Raw genomic sequence first — 27,315 nt, 5'->3', positions numbered from 1 at the left:
ATGCCGGTGCGCCGGGGCCATGTGGCCCCCCAGAACACCTACCTGGATACCATCATCCGTAAATTTGAAGGGCAAAGTGAGTAGCACACCCACCCCCCCCTCCCTCGCCCCGATCCCGGTGCCGCTCCCGGTGCCCTCCTCTTCGCGGTCCCCAAACTTCGGACCGGGTGTCCCCGGGAGAATGAAGGCTCCTCCGTGACCTCCCCGGGGAAGGGGGGGGGGGTCTGGAGGGTGGGGGGGATGGGGTGGGGGGGGGCAACAGCCGCGCACTGTGCCCGCGGTATTTATAGACAGCGGCGAGAGGGGACGAGCGGTCCCGGTGTGCGGGATGGGGGCACCGCGGGGAGCGCAGGTTGGGGGGGGTCCTGGGGCGGTGCGGATGGGGCTCCCCCCGGTACAGCGCAGCCCGGATCGCTGCTGTTTGCCTTCAACTCCTCGGCCGTCCCTGGTGAGACGTTGCCATTTGCTGTTGCTCGGAGTAATCCCTTTATATGAATTTTTGGGGGCTGGTTTGCGTGTGAAGCGGAGCAAAGAGTTCGTGCGCATCGGGGAGCGCTGGGGGTTGCGTTGGGGGTTGCGGGGGGGCTGAGCTCACCCTGCTTGATGGGGCTGGTTTGTCCCTGTGCGTTTGTCCCTGTGCAGCTGGGGACAAGAAAGCGGGGTCCCCCCGCGGCCCCCCCACCTTCTGCAGCGGGTTTATGGGGCTGCGGACCCCCCAGCGCCCCGACCCTCAGCACTTTGTCCCTGCTGTCCCAGTTTGCCGCCTGGGCAGACGTCCCTGCTGGATCTGCGTTGCTGCTCTGGCAGTGAGTGACGTGACCCCGAGGAAGGGAAGCGAGAAAAACTGTGCCTGGTTCCTATCAGTCCCTGCTGGGGAGCGGTGGCTGCAGGGCAGCAGGGGCACACGATGAGCTGTGCCAGCAGGGAAGCAGCCAGGGCCCTCCAAAACATGCCCCCGCGCTGCCCTGCTGGTGGAACAGGTGTTGGGGGCACCCAGCTGAGCCCCCATCACGTCACCCATCCCTGCCCATGGGTGCAGGGTGCCCATGGGTGTGACAGTGCTGGGAGCTGCAGAGCACAATGCACCGCTCCCAGCCACGCACAATTGCATGGGCAAACCCATAGATGTGGTCAGGGCAGAAAGCAGATCTGGGGCTGAAATCCCCACTAGGAGAGCTGGCTGACTTGCTTGTCCCCATGCCAGTCCTGGGCACATCCCCTATGCCGTAAATCCTGTCCTGCACCATCACAACGCAGACACAGCCCATGGGGGGAGATGGGGCTGGGTTTGGGGTCCCCTGCCCACCTTCACATTGAGATTTGGGACCTCCTGGTTGTGGTGATTTGTGCTGTTTACAATGAAAATGCCCACAGCAAGACATGGCTGTTACATACGGGGAGGGGGGGTGCCAGGGATGGGAGCCCCCTGACAAGGGGCTGACACACAACATTGTAGTGCTGGTAGCCCCACTGCTCCAGGGACCCTGAGGTGACATTAAGGGGAGCCCCAATGTGCCGGGGGGGCCCCATTCCCCACCCTGCAGCCATTTCTCCACGTTGGAGTGAAGCTGGTGCTCAGCACAGGGCTCTGGAGCACAGATGCCATTCCTGGGTAATCCAGGAGATTAATTGGGGTCTGGGCTGCAAGGCGGCCTCCAAAGGGACCCTCTGAGCTGAGCTGCCATCGGCTCTGGCCCAGGAGGGTGCCAAGGGCTGGGGGGGGGGGTGCTCAGCCCTTCATATCAGCATCCACAGCCCCTCCACTGCTGCATCCAGCACAATCCATCCTGGTGCCCAGCACACCCCGGTTATAAAAACACACACGCAAAAAAATGACAAATCAGGATCTCTTGTAGGAAAAGGGCTCCGTCCAGGCTGGGAATCACAAGCACAGCATCTCTATGAGACCCCACAGCGTGAGATGAGCCTGGCTTCAGCCCAGCGATGCGGAAGCGCCGCTCCCTGCCTCAGTGTCCCCTTTCCTCCACCTGAGCCCCAGACTTCTGCAGCACGTGGGCCACGAAGCACAGCAGGGTCTGGGTTTCAGCTTCAGCCCGAAGGCGCAATTATCCCATAAAACATTCGGAGAATCATTAGTGTGGCAGGTTTCAGCCTGGCTTCCCGCAGAAGCTGAGCTCACGCCTCCTCTCACCTCTTGCCTGAGTTGAGTCAGATCTGAGCTGGGTGGGAAGCGCCTGAGATGTCTCAGGTCCCTGATGAGCTCCTGGGTCGAGATGGGCTCTGCTGCTCTTCCCCATGCCCAGCAGGGATGGGTTTCCCATGCATTAGACAGCAGTGAGTCCTTATGTACAAGCAGAGGGAGGACATTCAGGGCTGTGCGGTTTGGCATTTTAGCAAGGACCTTCCTCTGCGGGTCTCCACAGTTTCCATTTTGCATGAAATCAGAGGACTTTTCTCACAGAGCAGGCTGGTGATTCTCCCACTACTCCCAGTGGGATCACTGGGGAGCCCAGCACCAGCCCTGGGGTGCCAACAGCAGATAGGCACCAAAATCCCACCCACAGATCGGGTACCCCAATCCCTGTGCGCCACACACCTCAGCCCCACGCTCTCCCGTGTCCCCACAGACCGCAAGTTCCTGATCGCCAACGCTCAGATGGAGAACTGTGCCATCATCTACTGCAACGACGGCTTCTGTGAGATGTTTGGTTACTCTCGTGTCGAGGTGATGCAGCGGCCCTGCACCTGCGACTTCCTCACCGGGCCCGACACCACCAAGAGCTCCATTGCGCAGCTGACGCAGGCGCTGCTGGGCTCGGAGGAGTGCAAGCTGGAGATCCTCTACTACCGCAAAGACAGTAAGGGACGCTTCTGGTGCACGTGGAGGTGGGAGGTGGGGTGGGTGGTCCTGGGGGGTGTCACCCATCTCGGCTGGAAAATGAACAGTGGAGTGGTTTGGTTTGGAAGGGACCTTAAATGCAACCCCTTCCCCTGCGCAGGGACGGCTCCCACTGGAGGAGCTTGCCCACGGTCCCATCCAACCTGGCACTGAGCGCCTCCAGGAATGGGACATCCACTGTTTTGTTCTTTTGTTGGCTGTCTGAGGTTGGGCAGAGGTTCTGCAGGCATTGGGATCGCATTCAGGGCTCTGCCCCCCAGGGGTGGGAGCAGGGTGATCCCGGCAGGATGGACCCATCTGTGCCATGATTCGGGTGCTGGGACCTTCAGCAAGGGAAAGAGCCAATGGATGATTTGGGATTGGGGTTGCAAGCCTTTAGTGGTGTCTGAGAGTGATGGGAGCACTCACAACATCCCTGTGCCATGAGTGAGGATCCCATGGGATGCCACGGAGGATCCTTGGATGTGGTCCCCCCAGTCTGTGCTCCACGATGGGGTGAGGTTGTTGGTTGCAGCCCAGAGCCATCCGCAGGCGGGCATCGAGCAGGATGTGGCTGTGCGTGCACAGATGGAATTACACTAAGATGAAAATGAAGCTTTGATGGAAAATACTAGTGATTAGTTCTAATACTGCAGCAAGTTAAATAAATATTTAGTGCTTGACGTTGCCAAAGAGCAGTGGCCAAGGCTGGCAGGGGAAGGGGGATTCAGGAGATCAGATGCTTGTTGGAGGTAAAAAAATGTGAAGTTATTTCCCTTTTCTTCAACTTGTGGCACTTCTCCATCACTTCAGATTGTGTTGTCTTGGGAAAGGGGCTGCACCTTGCTGCTGTCAGCTCCGAGCACAGGGGATGGAGGAGAAAGCACAGGGAAGGGAATGCACAGCAGGAACCAGGCTGCTGGCCTGCACCTTGTCTCCGGGCAGGGATCTGGCTGTCCTGGCCCTAATGCCAGCCCATATCTCCTGGTGGGGCTGCAGGCTGGAGAGGGCTGGCCAGAGCCCAGCATGACTGGGAAGGCATGAGGGGGAGCAGGAGCACGCCGTCCCCTGCTGCTCCCTGCAGCCAATGTGCAGCTGTGATGAGGACAGCACCTGCAGTCTGGGCAAGAGAAAAGCCCCAGCAGATGCAAGCAGCATCCCCTTCCCACCAGCACCTGATAAGTGGGGGTGATCCTGGCCCCGTGGCTGCAACTGGCAGCTTCCAAAGGATTTGGGGCCACGTTCCATCCATCCCCTGCTGGCAGCACAATCCAGCTCCCGACATGGGATGCTTACCGCTCTGCTGTTCTTCCCCTAAGGCCATAGGAAATGTTCAGAGCTGCTTTCTTTTCTTTCTCTCTCTCTCTCTCTCTCTTTTTTTTTTCTTTCTTTTTTATTAAGAAAAAAATAAAAAGGGGGGGTAAAGAGCAAAAAGAAAAAACAACAAAACCACCACAACGAAGCTCAGAAGAAAGCCCTTCGTGGCTATTTTTAAAACCCCACCAGCAATGTGCTTTCCAATTGTCTCCCCCCAGCACTCAGCCTGCGCCCGCTCAGCCCATTATAAATGGGTCTTATCGGCAAAGAAAAGGCCTTCACATTACAGGGAGCTGCTGCTTAATTAGACCGCGGAGGCTCCGAGCCGCCCGTCCTCCTTTTCAGCACGGCGGCACCAATCTCCAGGCACGACCTGCTGTTTATTACTGCGGTACTCCGGGCTCTGCAGCTCGCGTGGTTGTTTCCTGGCTTTTGTGATTGCCAGAGATGATGTTATCCCCCAAAGCTGCCTGCCACGGCCCCGCCAGCAGCGCTAAGAGGGGATGGATGGAGGGGATGGGGTGCCCAGAGGGGGCCAGGGTGCTCGGAGGGGGTCAGGGTGCCCACGCACAGCCAGGTTCCCATATGGGGTGTTGTTTCAGGGTGTTGCTTTGGGGTGCGCCAGTGCATCCCTGGGGACAACAGCACTGCCCAGGACACCCACGCTGTTATTAACATGTCGCTAATTATGAAAGGTAGAACGAAGGCATTAAGTGCTGGTAGGGGAAGGCAAGACCCTCCCCACCACAGCAGACCCAAAAGAGCTGTGGGAAGAGGGCAAAGCCCAGCTGCAGGCTGCGATGCTTTGGCCAACACCAGCAGCTCAGCCCCAAGTTCATTTCAGTGCAGGATGCTGCCTAGGGGTGCCCAGACCAAAGGAGTCAGGATCGGCCCCACAAAGAGCTGCCCCGGGTCAAGTCCCCATCGTGGCTGGGGCTGAACTGGCACTGAGGGATCAGGGAGGGGTGCGGGAGCCCCCAGGTCTCCCCTTGCAGGGCTGGTGGCCATAAGTGCTGGGCACAATGACATGGCACAGCCGGAGAGGCAGCTGCACTGCGCTGTTAATCTGTGTGGATGCTTATGAATATGGAAGGGGAGACGTGGGGACGAGACAGCTGCTGGGACAGCCACCTGCTAACAGCCCTGCCATCCCCATCCCTGTCTCCGTGGTCGCTGTGGCCAGAGCCCAGGGCTCATTCCCTCAAGCACCATTTGTGTCAGTCCCCTGTGGGTTTAGAGGTTGGGATCAGCCAGCGGAGTCCCTGCACTGTGCCACAGCTGGGATTTCCCTGAGGACACAGTGTTCCCACTGAGGTGCCCTGCAGCTCCCTGTGTGGCTGGTGGCCGGGCAGGCATGGCTGTGGGGTGTCACTGCAGGTGTTGTGTCCCCATGGCATGGAGCAAAGGGGACCTCCTTCATGGGACAGCACAACCAACCACAGCCCAATCTGTTTGCTTTTACCAAAATGTGTGGGGTTTTGGCCACGCCGGGGCTGTTTGCTCTGTGTTTCTTTAAGGGTCACTCTCAGCAGAGCTGAGCTGTGACCTCAGTAAGGGGACAGCCACCATAGCCTGACTCCATATGGGCATGCATAAACATCCCCAGCCCTGATGACAAACACTGCTGCCCTGGAGAGCTGGCCACGTCCCTCCTTGGCACAGCTCCTCCAGCTCTGCTGGGGGATGGCGCGATCAGGGTTCAGAGCTGGAAGGGACACAAATCCCACCTCTGCAGCTCCCTGGAGCAGATGTCCCATGAACAGAGAGATGGACCCAGAAAATCTCCACCACCCTCAGGGATGTGCCGCTCTTTGAGTATCCTAAAGCTAATTTATCCCTGGGTAAGAGCAAGGCCCAGCCCTCCTGCACATCCCAGGTGTTGGGATGGCTCCATCCCCATCCCCATCCCCATCCCCATCCCCATCCCCATCCCCATCCCCATCCCCATCCCCATCCCCATCCCCATCCCCATCCCCATCCCCATCCCCACCCCCATCCCCATCCCCATCCCCATCCCCATCCCCATCTCATCCCCATCTCATCCCCATCTCATCCCCATCTCATCCCCATCCCCATCCCCATCCCCATCCCCATCTCATCCCCATCCCCATCCCCATCCCCATCTCATCCCCATCTCATCCCCATCCCCATCCCCATCCCCTCCATGCCCTTCCCACCCCTCTCCTCTGCTCCGTTATATAATGCCACTATAGATTTAGCCACTCTGCCATGAGACCCTGCAGATTAAATCTGCTGGCCGGGGAGGGAGGGACTCAGAGCTCCCAGGGCAGATTAATAGCTCTCTTTTTTAATATTTATAACAATACTGTTTTGTGTCCAGCTCTCGGAAACCCCCATGTCCTGTTGATTAGTTTAATACCAGTGATACAGACAAATGCATTAACCACTGGTGGCTGCAGAGGATCAGAGGGCCGGCGAGGGAGGGCTCCCACAATGACATCTTTAATGTTATTAAGTGCTTCTATCAAGGTCAGGAGACAGCACGGGTCGGGAAGCACAAAGCTTCCAACCCCGCAGCTTTGAGTGCTGGGGTGATGTTTGGTAAAGAGAGGTTCAGTCCCAGCACAGGGGTTTGGGGAATGAGCTGTTTTCTAGCCCATAGAAACCCATCAGGACTTGGAGCTTGAGGTGCTCCAAAGCAGCATCCTCATTGACATACAGTGGATAAATCCTTGTTTTCCAGCTCAGCCACTGCTGAGAGTAACATTTTAGAGGAGAATCCCAAGAGCTTGTGCTGGGGAAGGGAAAATAAATTCCAGTGGAGAACCAAAGGGCAGCACTCATTGGCCCAGTCCAACAGGAGCCCTGAGTCCCACTCCCACCCCTCTCATGGAGCAGGGCGAGGTGCAGGCGGGTTGTGAATGCCCCCAGGACTCCTTCAGGAGATCATTTGGCAGCTAGATAAAATTAGACGGATGGAGACAGATTAGCCGAACAGCTGAAGGGAAGAGACAGGCAGATGGATGGGGACAGGCGATCGAGGAACAGGGATGACAGCTTGGGGCTGGGGGCTCAGCCCACCCACACCGGGCACTGCAGCAGGGCTGGGGTGTGGGATGCATCCCCACGTCCCTACTGCCCACAAGACCCCAAATCTGTGAGGATTTGGCTCTGTCTCAGGGAGCACACTGTGCTGTCCTCTCCATCCCCAACATCCTGTCCTCCCATTGCCACCATCCCTTGCCCAAGTCCCAGCCAGCCACCAAGCTTCCAGCATGCAGGATGGATGCCAGCACCAGTTTGTGGGATCACATCAGGCTTCAGCTGTCCTCCAGCCCCAACCTCAGCCCCAGCCATGGCCCAGCTGCTCTTCATGTCCCCAGTTTTCAGCTGTTCCATGTCAGCCTGAGGTTAACCCTTCCCGTGCCAGCCACGGCTCAGGGTCTGTCTCTTCCTGGCAAAACAGAGGAGCTCAGCAGAGAAAAGGGATGCAGTGAGGCAGATCACATGAGCCCAGAGCAGGATCAGGATGGCCTTGCTGGGGAAAGCACAGAACTGATGGCTGCCAGGTTTCTGATCCTTGGGACATTAGTGATGCTTCAATATCAACTGCAGGGGGAAAAAAACCCATAAAACTTATGTTGTAACACAGCAAAGGAGAAAGCATCGCACAGCCCAACCTGCTGCAAGCAGAGCTGCAGCACCCCAGGGCTGGCACTGCATCCTCCTGCCGGGCCATGCCACCATTGTAACACCATGCAGGACACCTGGGCACTGCTCTGGTACCCACTCACCTTTCAGACCCCATCCAAATAACCACAAAAGGAGGGGACGGGGCTGGCTCCTCTCCATCCCCCATTGGGCACGGTGACCCTCCGAAATGGCTTTGTTTGCTGGAAACAACCCCCTCCTCCACCCCACCTCCTGTTGTTAAGTGGATTTCACCTCCGTGTGGTGAACAACGATGAAATAAAGGAAGGGAAGAATAATCCCAGCTGCGGGGCCCTTTAAACGGATTGCACCGTATCCATTTCTTTCCTCTGTGTGTGTGTGTGTGTGTGTGTGTGTGTGTGTGCTGACGTCAGGGCAGATTTGGAAGTTGCCCGATGCCGGCCATCTGCTCCTGATTACGGGAGGCCCTGAGCTCTTTAAAATTACACACAGCAAGGGCCCGAGCACGGCCGTGTATCCCCATGTTGCTGGCCCTGCTAATCCCTCAGCCCCGTTAATCACCACGGGTGGAGGAAAGAGTGGGGCGGTTTTGCAGGGGTCGATGCAACGGTTCAAATCAGCCCAGGTGCTGATGGCAGGATGAGGGTGCGATGCTGGCACAGGGTGGTGCTGGGGCTTTGTGGTACCCCGCTGTCCTGGTGCTTCTGGGAGGTTTTGGGGGGATTTTCAGGGGGATTTGGCCATGGGGATGTGGTCAGTGCCAACGCAATAGGAGGCAGCTCAAGGAAGGGCTCTGTGTTGATTGCACTCTGGGGAGCGGCTGTTGGAGGATTTTCCATTGGAATGAAGCTTGCAAGAATGGGAGAACCCTTCTATACCCTCCTATTGCTGTCTGGGGAAGGGGCTGTGGGGGTTTTGGGGTCCCCGTGCTGTTTGCTGGCACCTGGCTGCAGCTCAGGCAGGAGCATGGAGTTGAGCTGTGCATCCTGCACAGCCCCATGCCCTGAGAGCGCCCTGGGGTCTTCCTGCAGCCCCCTCCTCACAGGTCTCCATCCCTGTGCCTCAGTTTCCCCACGGTGCCACCCATTGCCCACGGACAGGAGGCAGCCAAACGCAGCCCCCAAACTGCTTGCTGATTGCAGGGCAATTAGCGACGACTTGATTACAGTGTTTAATGAGGTTGAACAGGTACCTGGAAACTTTGGAGTTCTTAATTACCCACTCTGTAATTGCTAGTCTAAAGTACATTAATATAAATGACTGTCTGGGATATAAAAAATAAGAGGCAGAATGCAACCCGTGGGAGCGGGGCTGCAGCAGGAGACGGAGCTTTGTGCATCCTCCACTCACACACTGGGTGCACCCAAAGGGAGTCGAACCCATCCCAAAAGAATGTTCCACCACAGCTTTGTGGCACGTGGGCCTCTGTGCCCCAATCTGAGCCCCTCTCTCCATGACAGCCTCGTGTTTCCGGTGCCTGGTGGACGTGGTGCCGGTGAAGAACGAGGACGGCGTCGTCATCATGTTCATCCTCAACTTTGAGGACCTGGCACAGCTGATCGCCAAGAGCTCCGGCCGCAGCCTGCACCACCGCCTGTCACAGAGCTGGCGTGCAGGTGGGTGCCACCAGGACGTTGGGGACAGTGGGTACACTGAGGGCAATGGGAACATGAGGGGCAATGGGGACACTGGGGACAACGGGGACACAAGGTGGGAGGGTGGCATCCTCGGAGGGCTGCGTTTCTGCAAAGCCACGGCTCTGTGGGGTCAGGGAAGTGATGCACCTGAAATAGGTTAAAAAAGGCTTTCATGCCCCTTGGGCACAGTTTTAAGCCTTTGCCTCGCTGCCAGCCTTTCTCTATTTGGTGCTGGGAGGTTTTTGGGGTCTGCTTGCAGGCGCTGGGGCTGGGGCAGAAGGTGCTGGCATGGGGCAGGAGTCACGTGTGAAGGTGATGGGATGGCTGGGGGATATTTGGTGTCACTGATAGCGGGGTTGTGCTGTGGGGATGTCATCACACGAGGATGGTTGTGCTGGGATGTCTCAGCTCCTCTCCAACCCGGGTTCTTCCGGAGTTTTGCGGGGTTTCTGGGGACAGTGGAAAACCCAATCCTTGTTTTGGGGAAGCAAAGAGAGAGCAGTGGTGACTCTGCAGGGAATGTGGATACCAAAAGATGCAGATGTTGGAGCTGACCATGGGAAGGAGGGGTGTAGCGCCCAAATACCCTCCTGCTGTACGCTCCACTGCACCCACCACCTTTATTTTAAGCAGGGCAATAATCTCACCCTGATCTCCATGCAAACACTGCCTGGGGTGCAGGTCGCTGCTGGGACGTACAGGGGCAGAGTAAAGCAGCCACATGGGGTGGCACAGCAGCACCACAGTGGGGCCACGAGGGACTAAATGGGGACAATACTGGGGCTGTGATGTGTTTTGTTGTATCCACTCTCGGTGCATGCGCACAGCCCGGTGCCATGAAGGTGTCTGCGTGTGCAGCAGTGCAGATGCTGTGTGCGGGTTCGGGTTTTGGTGCATCCTCAGCACGTGGGACTTACAGACCGACGTGTGTGTGCGTATGGATATCCTGTGTGGGTGTTGCTCTGTGAAAGGATGAGGTTTATAGTTTTTGATGCATCGCTCCCATGCATGAACTGCTGAGGACATCCTTACCACCGGCACTGGTGTTGCCTTGCAGCCCCTCAGCTTTCATATGCTCTCAACATATGATGCAGTCGCGTCCCATCGAACATACCCTGAGGTGTATGTTTGGTTGCAGAAGGTGTCCCAGTAGCAATGGCAGCAAATGATTCCCTGTGCATCCCTGTGGAGCTGTGCTTGGAAAGGCCGGTGCCAGCCCGGTGCGCTCTCTTGCATGGGTTTTCTGACGCTGAGCTGCTCTGCAATGTATTGGGTTAAGTGAGGGGAGGCAAATCCTGCCAACAACGGTCAGCTCCACAATATGCTGCTTTTTCCCAGAGGATGATGCTTTTCTGGAGCTCTTGTTGCACCCCATGTCCCCCCCCCTGTGCCACCAAGAGCATTGCTGCTGATGGAGCAGTGAGGCGTGGGGAAGCCAGCCAGAGGCTTTCCAAATGGTTCATTTAGGCTGCTGAATTGTTCATGTAGGGTGAAGCCATGCTGGCCCAAGCCTTGGGATCAGCCCAGCTCCTGGCTCTGCTGCTGGGCTTCACCTGGGGAAGGCTCTGGTCAGGTCACAAGCACGTTGCTGCAGCTCATGGTCTCCTCCACAGCCCAGTGCAGAAGAGGAGGAGCGGTTTTGTTTGGGACATCACACAGTGGGGGACATCAGGTCCCTCTGTGGGCGCTCCAGTTTCAACCTCTTCCCCCCTCTCCTCCTTTTGGTGCTTCCTGCAGCCCCCACCCCAGCTCCTGGATCCAGCGAGGTGATGCTCTGCTCCCCAAGGGACACTTTGGCCCAGCACCAAATCGCTGGAGCTACATTTTCTAACATTTTCTTTCGGTTTGGTGTTTCCCCCCCCCCCTCAAGTCCCACCGAGGAGATTTAGAGGCTCGATTTCCTCCAGGTCCAAATCCCCTAAGCAGCTTTAACCAGCTTAGAGACGCTCTGCACCTTTCCCATTGTGCACTCATGGTGGCAGGGGTCCCTGCATTCTGCTGGCTCAGAGCACTCAGCGCTGCGGGAAAAGCAAGCGTCCCCCACAGCCACCCCAAATCCTCCACCACCCATCCCCTGCCACCATCCCAACCCGCCCCGCTGCAGCCATCCGTGCAGCTAGGTTACATCTGTGTCTCTTGTGTTTTGTCTGTGTTTTTCTTTTTAACAAGGTGAAGGTAGGAGGTTGAAGTTTAGTCTCCCGTCCCTCCGGCGACTCAAAGCCCAGCGGAATTCTCTGCCCACCAGTGAGTTTGATGGAGTAGCCATTGACTATGGAAAGGTAACCGCAGCCTTTGTCTGATCTCAGCCTCAGGCTAGGTCCCAGCTCTTCCTCGCTCTCCCCACCCCGCTCCTCCTCTGCTGCTGTGGCTCTTGGGCCGTACCCGGCGGTGGGGGTCCGGCACTGGGCAGCACCGGCCCTGGTGGCACTGCTTCGGTGGCATGGGATGCAGGAGATGTGCCGAGCTGGCCGGCACCGCTGCCGGAGCTGGGAGCAAGGGCTGGCTCCACAGTGTTGGGATGGTGCAGATCAGGGGATGCGTCCCCTCCTCGGAGCTGTTGGAGGTGGTGTGGTGTGAGCAGGGAGCACGGCTGGCAGAGCTTGCAGGGAAAATCCTCAAAATGGCACATTTCCCAACGTCTTCCTGGCTGGGAGCAGCCTGTGCAGCTTTGGCTTCTCAGCACTCCAGCAAAAGGAGGTGATGCTGTTATTGTTGATGTGATGAGATTGGTAAATATCGATGGAGCCTCTTTAGAGATTGCTTTCTCCGTGTCTTCTTGGTTGTCAGAAGTGCTCAAGGTACCCCTGGGCAAAGGTGTGGTGTTTTCTGAAAGCACAGGGCTGTGGCAGGAGGTTTTCGCTCTGCTGAGGCATCCCCAGGCCCAAGGCTGTTGCTGTGCCGGGTGTATCCTGCATCCAGCTGCTTCCCCGCATTCCAGCTTGGATAAGGTGAAAGGTGCTGGTGAGCTTATGGCAGGTTGAAGGCATCTGTAGCTTTGGCAGATGCTCGGGGTGTGTTGATCCTACACCCCCATTGGGTCCCCCTGCGTTGAAGCTGCACTCCCACATTTCAGGTGTACATGCATGGAAGATGCTCTGCTTTGGTGGAGTTGGCTCCGAGTGGGGACAGCCCAGCAGGAGCAGGGACAGCCGGTCTCTCTGGGCACCACCTCCTAAATAAAACCTTCACTATGGCCACTGGGGACAGTGGGAAATGCTGCAGTGTGCCCTGGGCAAGCACACAAAGTCCCAATCCCTCCTGCTGGTTTGGATATAAACCACCTCCCCCCCGCCAGGTTTTCTGCTCTGGAAGGTGGTGGCTTTGTGCATCTACTGCAGAAGTTGTTAAAGGCTGTAAGGTTTTCTGGGGAAACCATTCTGTGATTCTATGAAAAAATGTTTTGCATTGGCCAAGGGGTGCTGTAGGAGCACGGTTTGGTGATAGGACTTGGTAGGTGAGGTTGGTGGTTGGACTTTGACGATCTTGAAGGTCCTTTCCAACCTGAGCGCTTCTATGGTTTGCTATGATTCCATCTCCAGTGCTTCCTCATTCAGAGCACATCATTTCCCACAGACAGCAGCACAGGACCCCAGGCACTCGCATTCCTGAGCTGAGCTGAGCTCTGGAGAGGGAAAAGGTGAAATCCCAGAGGTGGCATTTAGGGTCACTTAGGAAATGAGCAGCAAACCCATCCCTAAGGCATCCCCTTCTCTTCTTGCTCTGGCTTCTCCCCAGCTGTGCAGCTACGCCTTGCAGCCTCCCCAGGGCCACCGGAGCTGCCATGTCCCCGAGGGCTCGGTCACCCCCGCCGCAAAGCAGCCTCGGTTCTGATCCAAGCTGGAGCTGAACTGGGGGAACCGCAGCACGTCCCAGCCCCTGCCCTCCTCTTACCTCCCCAGCTCCCTCCTTCCCCCAGCACGCGAGGACTCCTTCTAATAAAACGCTTTCTCCCGGCTGTCTTAAAGCCTGGTGGTGACTCCCTGATTTTGAGGGACTTGAAGACATCGCCCAAGGAGAACTGTGTGCAGTCAGAGACCGAATCCCTCCTGGAAAAGGAGAGGAGGCCGAGCCTGGAGGCCGACCCCACCCTACAACACCCGATCCCGAAACAAGAGCCTCCCTCGCTGGGCCCTCGAGGGTCGTATTCTGCGTGGGGTTTCATTCGGTCTCGCCCCGGGGGCAGCTTCCACAGCCTCCGCAGGGTCTCCTCCTTGGACAACTTTGAGGCTGCGAGGTCTGAGTTCCAGAGAAAATTCAGGGAAAGGAGGGCAAACTCAGGTAGGGGAAAAACCCCGGAGTTTTCGGTCCTACTGCGATGGGGAGCGATGGCCCCAGGGGCCACCGGCACATCTTGGGGGGGGAGGTCTCTTTACCCTGCACTGCTTTTTCCTCTGCAAAATGGAGATAAATTGGGGTTTTCCACCTCAAATCTGCTGCTCTCGATGTGCTTCCCCACATAGGCAGATCCTGCTCGTTGGGTAGAGCCACTCGTGGTGCTGTGCGCGCGTTGCGAGGCCGTGTGAGGTTGTGTGTGGCCCTCCCAAATGAAGGCATCTCGGTGCCGTCCTCTTGTTCTTGTAGACATAATGATATACGTAAGGTAGAGGTCAGTCAAGAGAAGCCTCAATAAGTGGGGATGAAGAGGGATCAATGTGCGGTGTTTGGATGGAGAAAATAGGGTGGGGGATCGTGATCCTCAAAAAGACCGCAGTTATGGACCCTGGGAGGGACGCAATGTAGAGGGAGGGAAGAGTCTGAGTGGAAGGGAGGAAGGGGTGGCACATTGGGCACCTTCCCAGTGTCTTCAGGCACCTCCTGCCCATTGCATCTCTTGGGTCAGTGTCAGTATAAGGGATAGAAGGGGTAGAAAGCTGAAAAATAACCCAGCCCTGCCCATAGGAGATAGAAGGGGTGAGACACACTGGTTGTGGTGCTTGGGGATGCTTCTGAGCCCCCAAGTGTGGGCATGTGCCCATTACACATCACTAAGAGCCAGACCACAAGCTGGTGGTGACACAGGGAGGAAAGTTGGATGGGATGAGGCCTGCACCCAGCCCCAGTGCAGCTCTTCTTTGGGCAAGATGCCTGGAGCCTGAGAGTGGGGATATATCTTGGTGGGGACCATCTTGATGGAGACACCAACCTCCTGGTTCCATTGGGTGGCCAAGAACCCAGGCACAGTTCATGAAATGTGCTGGTCATGCTTGAGTATGCACAAGGAGGAGACTCACCTCCCACTTCAACTGTTTTTGTGCATCCTTCGCTGGTGGGTCTCACTGGGACCACTTCCTAACCCACCACATTCTTCAGAGGTAGCAAAGCTCATCGGGTACCTCTGTATTTGGGCATCTGCTCTGAACCCCGTGAAGGAGGTTTAATGGTGAAAAATGGGTGATGTGTCTGAAAGCAGCCCCCTCTTGGGCACCTTGGGTTGGACATCCTATACCAGAAGCCACCCTGAAGAATTATGGCCTGGTTGATGCCATCTGATAGTACCTCATGATCGTCCCTGCACCATAAATGAGGTGCAGAAATAGGGTTAGGGCTCTGCGAGTCACCGCTTGCTCTCTCCACCCTCCTCAACGCTCCTTTCCATCCTATTTCAGAGGCTTCCCATGTGAAACCCAACCCTCCAAACTCCACCTCAGACTCGGACCTCATAAAGTACCGCACCATCAGCCAGATCCCCCAGTTCACGCTCAACTTTGTGGAGTTCAACCTGGAGAAGCACCGCTCGGGCTCCACCACGGAGATTGAGATCATTGCACCCCACAAAGTGACAGAGCGCACGCAGAACGTCACCGAGAAGGTCACACAGGTACGTGGTGGTGGGATGCCACCAAGGCAACAGTGCTGGTGCAGCCAGCAGGATGCAATCTTGGCCACTCCTGAGGGTGTTGGAGGAGAGGGCCACCTCTCCATCACCATCCCAGCATTTAATTTTTGTCCCTTCCTCCAAATGGTTGAAATATTTCTTCCTGAAATGGGTATTAATGGGTAATTTGTGCTTGGAGGAACATGGGCATGAACTGCTGGTGGTGTGATAGGGGTTGTGAAGGGGACACATATGTGGCTGAGGTGCCCCCAGGGTCCCACTGTCCATTGTGCACCCACCCTGGGAGCACAAATGGCCACGCCAAGGGCCACACAATCCCTTGGGAGACAGCAGGTGGCACTGCACTGTCACCCAACTGGACACACGTGGCTCTGCACTGTCACCAACATGTGTAGCACTGAGCTGTCAATGCAGGGGACACACGTGGCACTGCCCTGTCCCCATGGGGACTAAGCAAAAGTGGCCCTGGCAAAGCGGTGAGGACCAACCCTGGCTGTCACCTGCCATAGTGCCCATGACCTGGGAGCAGAGAGAGGACATTGCTCTCAGCCACTTCCCCTCTTTCTAGGCATAGGAAAGGAAATGTTTTTTAAATCGCTGTTGGAAAATAATGATTTTGATGCAGCATGAGGATTTAAAGTCCAAGGGAGATGCCAGGGCAGGATGTGAGCAGGGAGAGGGGCGTAACAGTGTGTGTACAAGGTGTTACTGCATCCCACTGTTCTGGTTGGGAGCTCCTACCAGTGGGGAAACTGAGGCATGAGAGAGCCATGATATACAAGGTATATTCAAGGGCACCTCCTGTCATTGCTGGGAGCAGCTGAGGGGAAATTTAATGAAAATGCAGCCATATGAACCCAGAAAAACCTTTAGGTTTGGCAGCTATCTCCATCAGAGCCAGGTGCTCTGCAGGACTTTTGTCCCAGGAGCTCTGCATCTTGGCTGCAGCAAACCCTTCTACCTTCCATGTATGGTGGACAGGCTCTCCCCAAGTAGCACGGGACAATTTTTAGGCTTGTTCCTTCTCAGCTTGACCCCTTCAGCCCCAGCCTTTTGATCACAAGGATCAGCCCCAAATCCCGTGGCAGGACAGCAAGTGGCCTCCATGTCCCCACCCTGGGGGACACCCGCGCACCAGGGAGCACTGGGATGATGCTGGCACGGCAGCATTGGCTGCTGCTCGATGCAGGGTCATTAGCTGGCAGCAGGGTGATGGGATCCGAGCTGACGGGTTGTGGCTGCAGGCGGGCACAGGGTCCAGTGGTGCAGCTGTGCAGCACCCAAAAAAAGGTCAATCTTCCCTTCTCCCATCTTCAGGCAGGAGATGGATGGGATGGGATGGGATGGGATGGGATGGGATGGGATGGGATGGGATGGGATGGGATGGGATGGGATGGGATGGGATGGATCTCTCTTCCCCATTGCATCTCCCCATGGCCCTAAGAGGGATGTTCATCCTGCCTATCCTCATCCCATTGTGCCCTGTGCCTCCCACCAAGCCACAGCTCCACGCTGCTGGCCACTAAATAATTCACAGCGAAGCAGAGACAGCAGCAAGAAACAGCATCTAAAAATACTGGCTGGCAGCAGGGAGAGGCAGACAGTGGCTGATCTGGGCACAGCAAGTGGGAGGAAGGGCTGGCCACAAGTGCAACGAGTTTGCCAAGCTCAGGCTGGAGGCACTCGGGGATGCAGCAAGGCCACTGCCATCAGGATGGGATCTCTCTTGTGGGTGGCATCTCTCTGGGTCCCCCCAAGGTGCTGCAGGGATGGATGGTGGTGGAGGTGGGCAAGAGTGTGATGGGATGCTGAGCTGCATAAGGATTTGTGCCAAGAGGCAAACAGCAGGGAGGGAGGGTCAGTGCCTGCCTGCAGCCAGCCTGCCCACTCTCTTTGCTTGAGGGCCTCTTGGTGGCCCTGTCATGTCCCCCTTCAGCACTATGTCCCCCTTCCCATTCCCATCATGGGGCAAAGAGAAGAGGAAGAGGGTTTGGCAGTTGTGCCCTGAGCCCCACCAAGTGCCAGCAGTGAGCTGGGTCAGCCATGGTGATCAGGACCCCCTCCTCTATCACTCACAGCCCACACAGCCCCACTGCCTTCTCCCTCTTCCTTCTCCTCCCTCCCATGTCCACCTCGCTCACCCAGCACCCCGCACCCCGCACCCCACACCACGAGCACGGCTGCAGCTGAAGCCAGTAAGTGCAGGGGAACAGGGACAAGGCAAGGGGCAGCTGGCTGAGTCACCATGGGGGACACCTGGTGCTGCCACCCACTGAGTCCCCACACAACCAAGAGGTGTCACCTGCAGCCCTCTGGGACAATGCTGCAAGCGCTCCCTGCCTCTGGGTTGCCTTAGATGCTCTTTTGGGGATTGCTTTTTTTTCCCTTGTCTGCCTCAAATCTCTGTGCTTATAGTTTTTTGTTTTGCTTTTTTTAATGATTCTTGCATGGAGAACAACAGTGTTTGAACCACTCTTGCTCCAGCTTCAGGAGCTGGGTGCCAGCAGCAGGATGCACAGCAGGCACAGGGAGCACAGACATTGGAGATGCTCACATTTGGGACTAGTCCCCAGCCAGGCAGGATGGGAAATTCAGCTCCAAGGGTGTGAGCAGTTCTGCAATACCCAGACACAAGGCGTAGGAGCCCACCTCACATCCACAGGACGCACCTCCCAGTTTGGGGGCCAGGCATTTAGCAGCATCACCTTGTCCCTGCCAGAACCGCTCCCCAGACCCACGCAGCGATTCATTCCCTACCACAACGATTGCATTTCAGTCACTTTTTCCTATCCCTCCCTCTCCGTCCACCAGCGACGTCGGCGGCTCCGGCGGCCCCATTGGCGCTCTCATCCCCACGGGGGCATCGATTGGGTTTGATTAATCCACGCTGGGCTCCCAAATGCCCTTTGCAGCCGCATGCCTCCCGCCCGCCCGGCCAAGCGCGTGCGTGCCTACGCGGGTGATGCCGTGGCCCCGGTCCTGCATCTGCCGTGCCGGTCGCTGCTTGGGCGTATGGGGCTGGGGACCCCCATGGGGGACAGCCGGGCTTCACGGAGGGTCAGCTGCCATCTGGGGAGACGGGCAAGCCGCAGGAAGGTAGGAGCTGGGATTTTCCCGAGGGTCGTGGGATAGAGGAGAGGCTGGTGGTGGTGGGATGATGCGCTGGGTTCCAGTAATGGGAGCCTGTGGGTGGTCCTTGAAGCCTTGAAGGAGATAGGTGTCAGTGCAGCAGGGGTCAAGCCCTTCTTCTGGAGATGATGCTAGAGTTGTGGCAGTGCCCGTCACCATGGCCTCGGGGCACAAGGGGCTCCTCGTGGGTTGTGGGATGTCCATGGGTCCTTCTCCCTCCTCAGGGAAAGGTATCACACCCATTTTGCTTGGGTCTCCATGCAGGGATGCCTTTCACCCTCCTCCATTGGTGGCACAGGTGGCTGGCACCATGGGAACACCAGGGAAACAGAGAGGCATGGGCAGGCAGGGAGGACCTGGCTCCAAATAACCCTCTTCATGCCACCGTCTCTCAGCATCCAAAGCAGAAAGCCCCAGCTCTCCCAGTTCTCAGCACCTTGTCTTGTTTCCCCACGGTGGCTGGGGGAGGTGGTCCTGGATAGGGGGAGCTGGAACACGTGGGGACTCACCTGTGCTGTAGGACCATTTGCCCATGAGGAAAGATGGCTCTAGGACATGTGAATATGCAGCAGGCTAGCTGTGTTTGTGAACTGGTGTGTGCCCATCCGTGGCTGTAGGTTGCCCCTCCCTGGGGATGCTCAGATGGGCACTGCCCATGGCCAGGCTTCACTGCTGGTGGCACCAGCTGTCCCCTCTGCTTGGAGGACAGCTGTCTGAGAGGGACATCAAGGGAAGGTCTGTGCTGGGGCCAAGAAAGGCATTGTGCAGGGCTTGCAGGTTGCCTAACATTCCACCACCCTTAGGACTACAGATATGGGTCTGCATCTCCAGGGATTTTGTCCCCAGATCATTGTGGCAGAGACACCCAGCAGCTCCTGAGCTGGTGGTCCAGAGATGAGAACACAAGGAGGCATGGCAGGATGCACTGCCAGTGTGGTAGGGACTGATGGTACAATGTAGATAAATGCCTTCCCCAAGAGTGCTCCAACCATCAGAGCTGGCCAGGGAGCTGGGCAGACCTTGGTGTCAGGCACAGAAGCCACTTTACCTTCTGGCCTCCTGGATAGACATGGATGAGGGCAGCTGGAGTGGTTGTAGAAAACCCATTGTATGCTCTATGCTGCCCCACTGGCACGTGGCAGCCCCTCATGGCCTTGTCCAAGCTGTGTCCTGCTCTCCACATCCTTCTCATACCCATCTCTGGCAGGTGCTCTCCCTGGGGGCCGATGTCCTCCCCGAATACAAGCTCCAGGCACCACGCATCCACCGATGGACCATCCTGCACTACAGTCCCTTCAAGGCCGTGTGGGATTGGCTCATCCTGCTGCTGGTCATCTACACGGCTGTCTTCACCCCCTACTCAGCCGCCTTCCTGCTCAATGAGGAGCAGGTGGAGGAGAAGCATTGGAACTGCAGCTACTCCTGTGACCCACTCAACATCATCGACCTCATCGTGGACATCATGTTCATCGTGGACATTGTCATCAACTTCCGCACCACTTACGTCAACATCAATGACGAGGTGGTGAGCCACCCAGGCAAGATTGCCATCCACTACTTCAAAGGCTGGTTCCTCATTGACATGGTGGCTGCCATCCCCTTCGACCTGCTCATCTTCCGCTCCGGCTCTGATGAGGTCAGGAGAAGATTCATGAAGGGATGGAGAAAAGGATTTATGGGGGAGAGAGAGGGGAATATGCATGGGTTAATGCAAGCAGTGGATGACTACCTGCAAAGAGAGGGATGGTTGGTCAGAGGGATGGGCAAGAAAGTTATTGCAGGCTTTTATAAAGCAGATGGGATCTGGATTTTTATTTCCAAAGGTTCAGATAGCCATATAGATGTTACTACATGTGTTAAGATAGTGTCCAACTGAACCCATTCCCCTTACAGGGGAGACAGCCTGGGGCTGATCCAGCACAGAAGGCTGGGAGTTCATTGTAGGGATTGGCCTACACTGTCAGCGAGGATGAATTTTGGGTTATGTTTCCAACCAGACTCAAAATTTAGGCAATAGAATGGGCCTGTTGTTACCACGGTATCTGGAGGTTCCACCTCATCTTGGAGCCTGGGGGATGGGCTGAAAGGCAATTGTTTTTGGAGCAACACAAGGTGAGGACTTGTCAGGAAACATGGGTTTGGCCTTGTCTCCTCTCATTTGCTCACCTGTAGTCCCAGGGCTCACTTCCTTTACAGTCACTAGAGGGAAACTGCCCACTTTGTGACAACAATACATCTGGCCTATTTCAGGTATCACCCCCAGGACGAGGTGATGCATGCTCTAGAAGTGCCTTTTATCCTTAAGAAGCAGCAGGCTTATACTGGAGACATTCCTTTAGCCAAACTGGTCCCTGAGGTTTCTCTCCTCTCCGTGCAGACCACCACCCTCATCGGTCTCCTGAAGACCGCCCGGCTGCTGCGCCTGGTCCGTGTAGCCCGCAAGCTGGACCGCTACTCTGAGTATGGAGCAGCTGTGCTCTTCCTGCTCATGTGCACCTTTGCCCTCATCGCCCACTGGCTGGCGTGCATCTGGTACGCCATCGGCAACGTGGAGCGGCCCTACATGGAGCACAAGATCGGCTGGCTGGACAACCTGGGTGACCAGATTGGCAAACGCTACAATGACAGCGACCTCTCCTCTGGGCCATCCATCAAGGATAAATACGTCACTGCCCTCTACTTCACCTTCAGCAGCCTCACCAGCGTGGGCTTTGGCAACGTCTCGCCCAACACCAACTCTGAGAAGATCTTCTCCATCTGCGTCATGCTCATCGGCTGTGAGTGCCTGGCCCTGGAGGTTGGAGGGGCAGCTGTGGGACACCAGGCTGTCACACGTGGGGATTTAGGAGCGTATCTCCCTCCATCTGTGCCTCTTCTGCACAGACAAATGGATGAGGAGATAGATAGAAATACAGGTTTTGGAAACCTGCTGGTTCCAGGTCCACGGTACACGTGGGTTTTGGAAATCTGCTGTTTGTAGGTCCGCGGTGGTTGGATATGCATCTCCCCACATCCCTCTGAGTCCTGCCTTCTCGTTGTAGCTCTGATGTACGCCAGCATCTTCGGCAACGTCTCTGCCATCATCCAACGCCTCTACTCGGGCACAGCTCGCTACCACACGCAGATGCTGCGGGTAAAGGAGTTCATCCGCTTCCATCAGATCCCAAATCCGCTGCGCCAGCGCCTGGAGGAGTATTTCCAGCACGCCTGGTCCTACACCAATGGCATCGACATGAACGCGGTGAGTGTCATGCAGGGAGGCCCCACATTTGTGCAGAACCTTGTCCTAAAGTTACGGAGTCCACCTTTGGGTCCACCCACATGTGTCTTCCCTTTTGACCAGGATGGAGAGGAGAAGATCTGGGAGGTTGAAGAGAGTCTGTCAGCCCATTTTCCCCTATTCTCCCCTTTTCTCCTTCTCCCTCCATCTCTCCATTCCTCCAGCTGTTTCCTGGGACCAGGAGAGTATTTCTTGGTTGCAGAGCAGTGTTGGAGGAGCTCAGAGCCCCATCAGCACCGAGCTCTTTCGGAACAATTTCTGCTGGTGCCTCAGAGCCACGGAGCCGGGATCGATCCAGCTCCTCTCCACACTGCCGGTTGCTAAGCAAAGTGCATCCCGCTCTCAGCATCAGGGAAAGGAGGGCATTTAAATAAACCTCGATCCATTTTAATTAGAGCTTGGAGAGGCAGCTGTTCGTTAGCAAAGAGGGGATCAATGGGGGAGCAGCACTGGAGAGGCACAGTGGCTCTGAGCCTAGCGGGGAGGGTTGGACAGAGCTGGGGCACCACCACGGGGTCTGGAATCCAGAGTGGCACTGGGGAAACAGGGCTCAACTCATGGCTTTGGGGTCCCAGGCACAAATGTTCTGCCTTGGCCAGCTGCAAGGCATAGAGGGGTGAGCACTGGATTTGTGTGAATTCAGCCCCTGCTGCCTCAATAAACTGGGCAGACAGGGGGTATTGCTGCTGGGAGAGTTGGGGCCATCCTTTACCCACAGAGGCGGCACCCTGGGCTGGACATCAGAGGCAAAAACAGGAAGCAAAGCCACAGCTCCCTGCCAAGCACAGGTTCTGGCTCAGTGCAAACCCAGGTCACAAATCGCCTGTGCTGAGCTAAGCCTGCGGCTTGGACGTGCCGCCGCTCACACCAGTTCCTGCTGGATGCTGCTAAGACACAGCACAGCCTGATCAATCATGCCACATCCCAATCGATGCGTTCGCCCCTGATTTCCCAGCAGGGAAATGAAGGGGGCCATGCAGCACTGCCAGCACATGCAATTGTGATGGAACCGAGAGCAAGCTGCACTCAGCAACCCCTGCCGGGCTGTCCCATGTTGTGAATTCTACCTTGATCTCACCTTCAGGTTCAGCATTTGTTCAAGGAGAGGTATTTGCCATGGGTATATTTAGCTGTTGCTGTGCACAACTGGCCTGTGCTGCTTCTTGGCATTCAGGCAGGTGCTGTTTAATTAGGACAGCACCTCGTTACCGGTTTGCGCTCTCATTCAGCTGAGATTAGTGGGTGGAAAGATGAAAGGGGATATGCAACCAGTGGGTATAAATAGACTGATCTGGTTATCATTATTATTTATTGCTTGGGAGTGCTCTCATCCCTGGTCACATGTGGTAACAAGCCAGGGACAGGCAAGCAGCAGTCCACCAAGGAAGATCAGCTTTTGGATTCAGCTTCTTGGGCTTTTGGCTCCCTATTCGGCTGCAACATGCTGCCCCACATGCCACCCATCCTGCCTGTGCCTCAAGGTAGCCAGGACTGTGGCATCCTGGGGACAGCGGTGTGACCACATCCCTCCCTTGCTCTCTGCAGGTGCTGAAGGGCTTCCCTGACTGCCTGCAAGCAGACATCTGCCTCCACCTCAACCGCACGCTGCTGCAGAACTGCAAGGCTTTTCGAGGAGCCAGCAAAGGCTGCCTGCGTGCCCTGGCCATGAAGTTCAAGACGACCCACGCACCACCTGGAGACACCCTGGTGCACTACGGGGATGTCCTCACCACCCTCTATTTCATCTCCCGGGGCTCCATTGAGATCCTCAAGGAAGACATTGTGGTTGCCATCTTAGGTGGAAAAGTCCTTCCTTCTGGGAGGGCAAGGGGTGATGGGTGGTGGATGAAGGGCAGTGGGAAATGGAGAAAGAGTGCTAAACAAAGGGTGGTGAACAGTGGGCAGAGGGTGGCAGGTGAAGAGGGAAGGACTTCTCCAAGTCCTGGAGAAATTAAGGTTGTTTGTTTTCGATCATCTCTCTGGTCACTGTACCAGCGGTCGTGGGATGGAGGATTCTCTTTAAATGCTGGGGAAAGACCCCAGAGGACTGACAACAGTCGGGCATGGCTCAGCAGTCCCCAGTGGTCACTGATGACCCACTGCTCTGCTCATTCTCCCCATCAGCAGTGGCTTTCATGGTGGAATCCCCCACTCCTCTGTCAGGGTCTCTGGGCACCCACTTGTCCATAAGCCCCCATGTAAAGGCTCCTGGTCCACTGGAGTTGGGATGGGCACCCACCTATCCCTGACAAGCTGTCTCTTTGCCCAGGGAAGAACGACATCTTTGGGGAGCCCATCAGCCTCTATGCCCGTCCAGGGAAATCAAACGCCGATGTGAGGGCCCTGACCTACTGTGACTTGCATAAGATCCAGCGGGAGGATCTGCTGGAGGTCTTGGACATGTACCCAGCCTTCTCTGACAACTTCTGGAGCAACTTAGAGATCACCTTCAACCTGCGAGATGTGAGTGCCAGTGTTGTCCCAGGGATGGATGCGGTCAGCACCTTAAATTTGGCAAGTGGCAGAGCTGTAGTGAGGATGCCAACCTGTCGCTCCTCATTCCATTTGGTGATGATTTGATCAACAGCCACGTTTCCCAGCCCACTCCATGAGTTTGTGGTTTCCCATGGGCACCCTTGCCTTGCTGACCAGTTTCTCTGTCCCTCAGGCAGACAGCGTTCCCCGCACACCGCTCAGTGAGGAGTACGACCGCACCTACCGGCGTGTGCGCCGACGCAAGCACTCCCTTTGTCAGCCCAACAAGCCTGGTGAGTCCTTTCCTGCTTGCCTCACCTCCTCACCATCCCGCACCATTCCCAGCATCGTGCCAGCTCTGCAAACCAAAGCATCAGTGGAGTTAGAGAGGGGGATTACCACTCAATCACTGCTCTGGCAGGCACCCCAAAGCAGTGCCTCCGTCCTTGGGATGCTCCAGCCCTACAAGTACCTTTCAGGGAATGTGGACTGATTTTTGTCACGCGTGCTGTTCCCTGAATTAACCTGTTGTACTGCCCCACAGACCCAGACACGGGCACCTCTGATGCAGAGCAGTATCACACCTACTCAGAGCTCACCAACCCGCAGGATCCGCTGAGTAAGGACCAGTGGGATGACGTGGGCAGCAGCACCACCCCCTGTTCCCAGACCAGTGACGATGAGGCCAAGCCTGGCAGCCCCAGAAAAGCTGAGCCCTTCCCCCTGTCCAAAAAGGATGACTTTGCCCTACCAGCACTCAGCCTCATCACCGCCAGCGCCAGTGGCACAGAGATCAGCAAGCAGGCGGCAGAGAGCAGCCAGTCCTATGCAGGTACCCACATCTGCAGTTGGGAGGATGGGGCTGAGGGATGCTTGGGCATGGTGGCCTCACCTTGGGGCAGAGCTACACAGCTCATAGATTTGAGAGGAGTCATGCTGCTGGCCAGTGGTCTTTGCTGCCTTTTGTCCACAATAGTGTTTGCTCTGTGCCTACAATGCCCTGAGGTTTCACCTCATCCCTGGGGACATCTTTGGATTTCCCCCACGGGACCTGTAGGTGTGTTGGGTACCAGTGTGATGGACTGCTCACGAGCACTTCAGGTGCTAGGGTGGTGGACTCTCCCATGTATGTCAGAGTGGTGGCTTTCCATGAGCACATTGGGCGGTAGAGCATTGACAGAATGGGAGATGCAAGTCAGAGGTGCTGAGGGGTCTTCTCTTCTTCCAGCCACCCCCCTGGACATCCCCAATATGTTCACCTTCTGGGAGGATCAAAGGCCAAACCATCACCCAGAGCCCCTGCAGCATGTCTCCTTGGTGCACAGCTCACGGGACATCCCACTGCACAGCGACTACAGACCAGGGCAGATCGAGTCCAGGCTGGAGCTCCTGCAGGCCCAGCTCAGCAGGTAGGCAGGTCCTTGGCGTGTAGGGCTGGGGAGAACCCGGGGGGGGATCTGGGTCATCACCTTCTGCTCTGCAGGGGTGGCTGCACCAGGCTCTGTGTGCAGCAGATTCCATCTCCAGAACCCCTGGGACACCACACTCCTTGGGGAGGAGATGGGAGCGCTTTGCAAATGCAGCAGCTTCTCAAACTGCAAGTCTCACTGCAGTCATGCATCTCATCTCAGCTGTCCCAGCAGCCCTGACATCTGCTGTTCTTTTTGAATAAAAAGGAAGAAACCGCACCTGAGACACAGCTTTAAAGGCCCCAGGCAGCACCTACACAAATAGATGGCACTGCAATACACAGTGCTGCATGTATTAAACTCATTGCACTATTGTAACCATGTGTGCATTTTGGTGTTTCGCCAAGGTGCCAGCTTCAGCGGGGGGGGGGAACAGATCTCCCACCCACTCAGTGCTGCCAGGGCTATTGCCTTCAATGAGGACTAAGACCTCTTCTGCCAGAGCTGCTCATTTCCCCCAAGGTTAGGACAAGGCAGAAGGAAGGCACTTATTCATTTTTACATTTTCTTCTATTACAGAGTTCAGAAAGCCTGGCACCGGCCCATCTTGCTCCCATCTGTCAGCACAGACAGCTGGCCTGAAGAGCTGGTCCAGGTTAAAACTAACCATTGCATTTTCCCCACCTCTGGTGTAGTTTTAACTTTGCTCAGTTCCCTGTTCCAGATCTTGGTTTGGCAACACAAAAAAAATTAGGCAGGGAAAGACTTTGTGGCAGGAGAGAGGCAGTAGGACCAAAAATCTAAAAGTTTCCCTGAACGGCACCAGAAAACCAGCATCATCCCCAGGCAGCCAAATCAACACCTCCTCCTGCACAGGGTCTGGCTCTTGCAGGATGCACTGTGCTAACACCAAGCTGCTCTGTCCTCAGGCTGGAGTCCAGGATGTCGTCAGACATTAATATAATCCTCCAGCTTCTGCAGCGCCAGCTGTCCCAAGTGCCGCCCGCCTACAGCCCCATTTCACCATCCTCTCACAACCTGGCCATGTATGGCATCGTCCCACGGAGCCTGGAGCCGCTCACCCCCTGTGCACCCCTGGAGGATGAGCAGCGGATAGCCCCAGGGCAGGTAAGGTCACCCCTCGTGGCTTCCTTCTGCCCTCAGATGATGGGTCCTGCAGAGCCAGTGGTCCTCTCCAGTCTCCCTGTGTGCAAAGCACAGCTAAGTTCCTTTGGGTCCAGGCAAAGCCCAGGGGTCTTGAAGCAGGAGGTCTGCTTGGAGATGCTTCTGCCCAGTCCATCACTGATTTGTGCGCACAGGTTGCCCAGTCAGTAGGGAAGTACATGGGTTCCTCTGCTCTGAGGCTTTCCAAGCAGAAAAATAGCATTTGGAGAACTGATCGAGCGAGAAGAGTGCTTGTCTGCTTTGTTTTACTTTTGTCATAATCCACCTGGTTCCTCCTTTCCTATCAGAGTCCGAGCTACACGGAGGTAGAAAAATTCCACTTGAAATCCAGGGACTCCTTGTCAAGTGGGATGCACCTCACCGTGGCATCCGATGAAACCATGACGGTCTACTCCGAGCAGGAGCACCACTCCCCACCTCTCCCGAACCCAGAGCCTCCCAACCAAAGGGCACCAAACACCCAGGGACTCTTGCGGGGCTCTCGTTTCCCCTCCCTCCCTGAGCACTTGGAGGCATCTTCCGAGCACCCGGACATTCAGAGACACCTCTCCGACCCAGTGCTTCCTGGAAGTTAG

The 27,315-nt window shown here is 56.4% G+C and overlaps 1 protein-coding gene across 1 annotated transcript; it reads left to right on the top strand.

The window, feature by feature from the left end:
- On the top strand, nucleotides 1–27,315 carry KCNH6 (potassium voltage-gated channel subfamily H member 6; the record flags this gene model as incomplete). Its single annotated transcript, XM_079547155.1, has 14 exons — nucleotides 1–76; nucleotides 2,589–2,819; nucleotides 9,250–9,405; nucleotides 15,033–15,244; nucleotides 19,599–20,027; nucleotides 20,769–21,168; nucleotides 21,433–21,632; nucleotides 23,217–23,469; nucleotides 23,941–24,134; nucleotides 24,340–24,439; nucleotides 24,691–24,978; nucleotides 25,375–25,555; nucleotides 26,485–26,683; nucleotides 27,028–27,315. 14 exons carry the CDS (start codon nucleotides 1–3, stop codon nucleotides 27,313–27,315), a joined length of 3,207 nt encoding a protein of 1,068 aa, XP_079403281.1.

Source organism: Tetrao urogallus (genome assembly GCF_951394365.1).
Source record: "Tetrao urogallus genome assembly, chromosome: 26".
Classification (NCBI taxonomy): Eukaryota; Metazoa; Chordata; class Aves; order Galliformes; family Phasianidae; genus Tetrao; species Tetrao urogallus.
The sequence above is the reverse complement of the archived record's forward strand: the minus strand, read 5'-3'. Positions and strand labels throughout refer to the sequence as shown.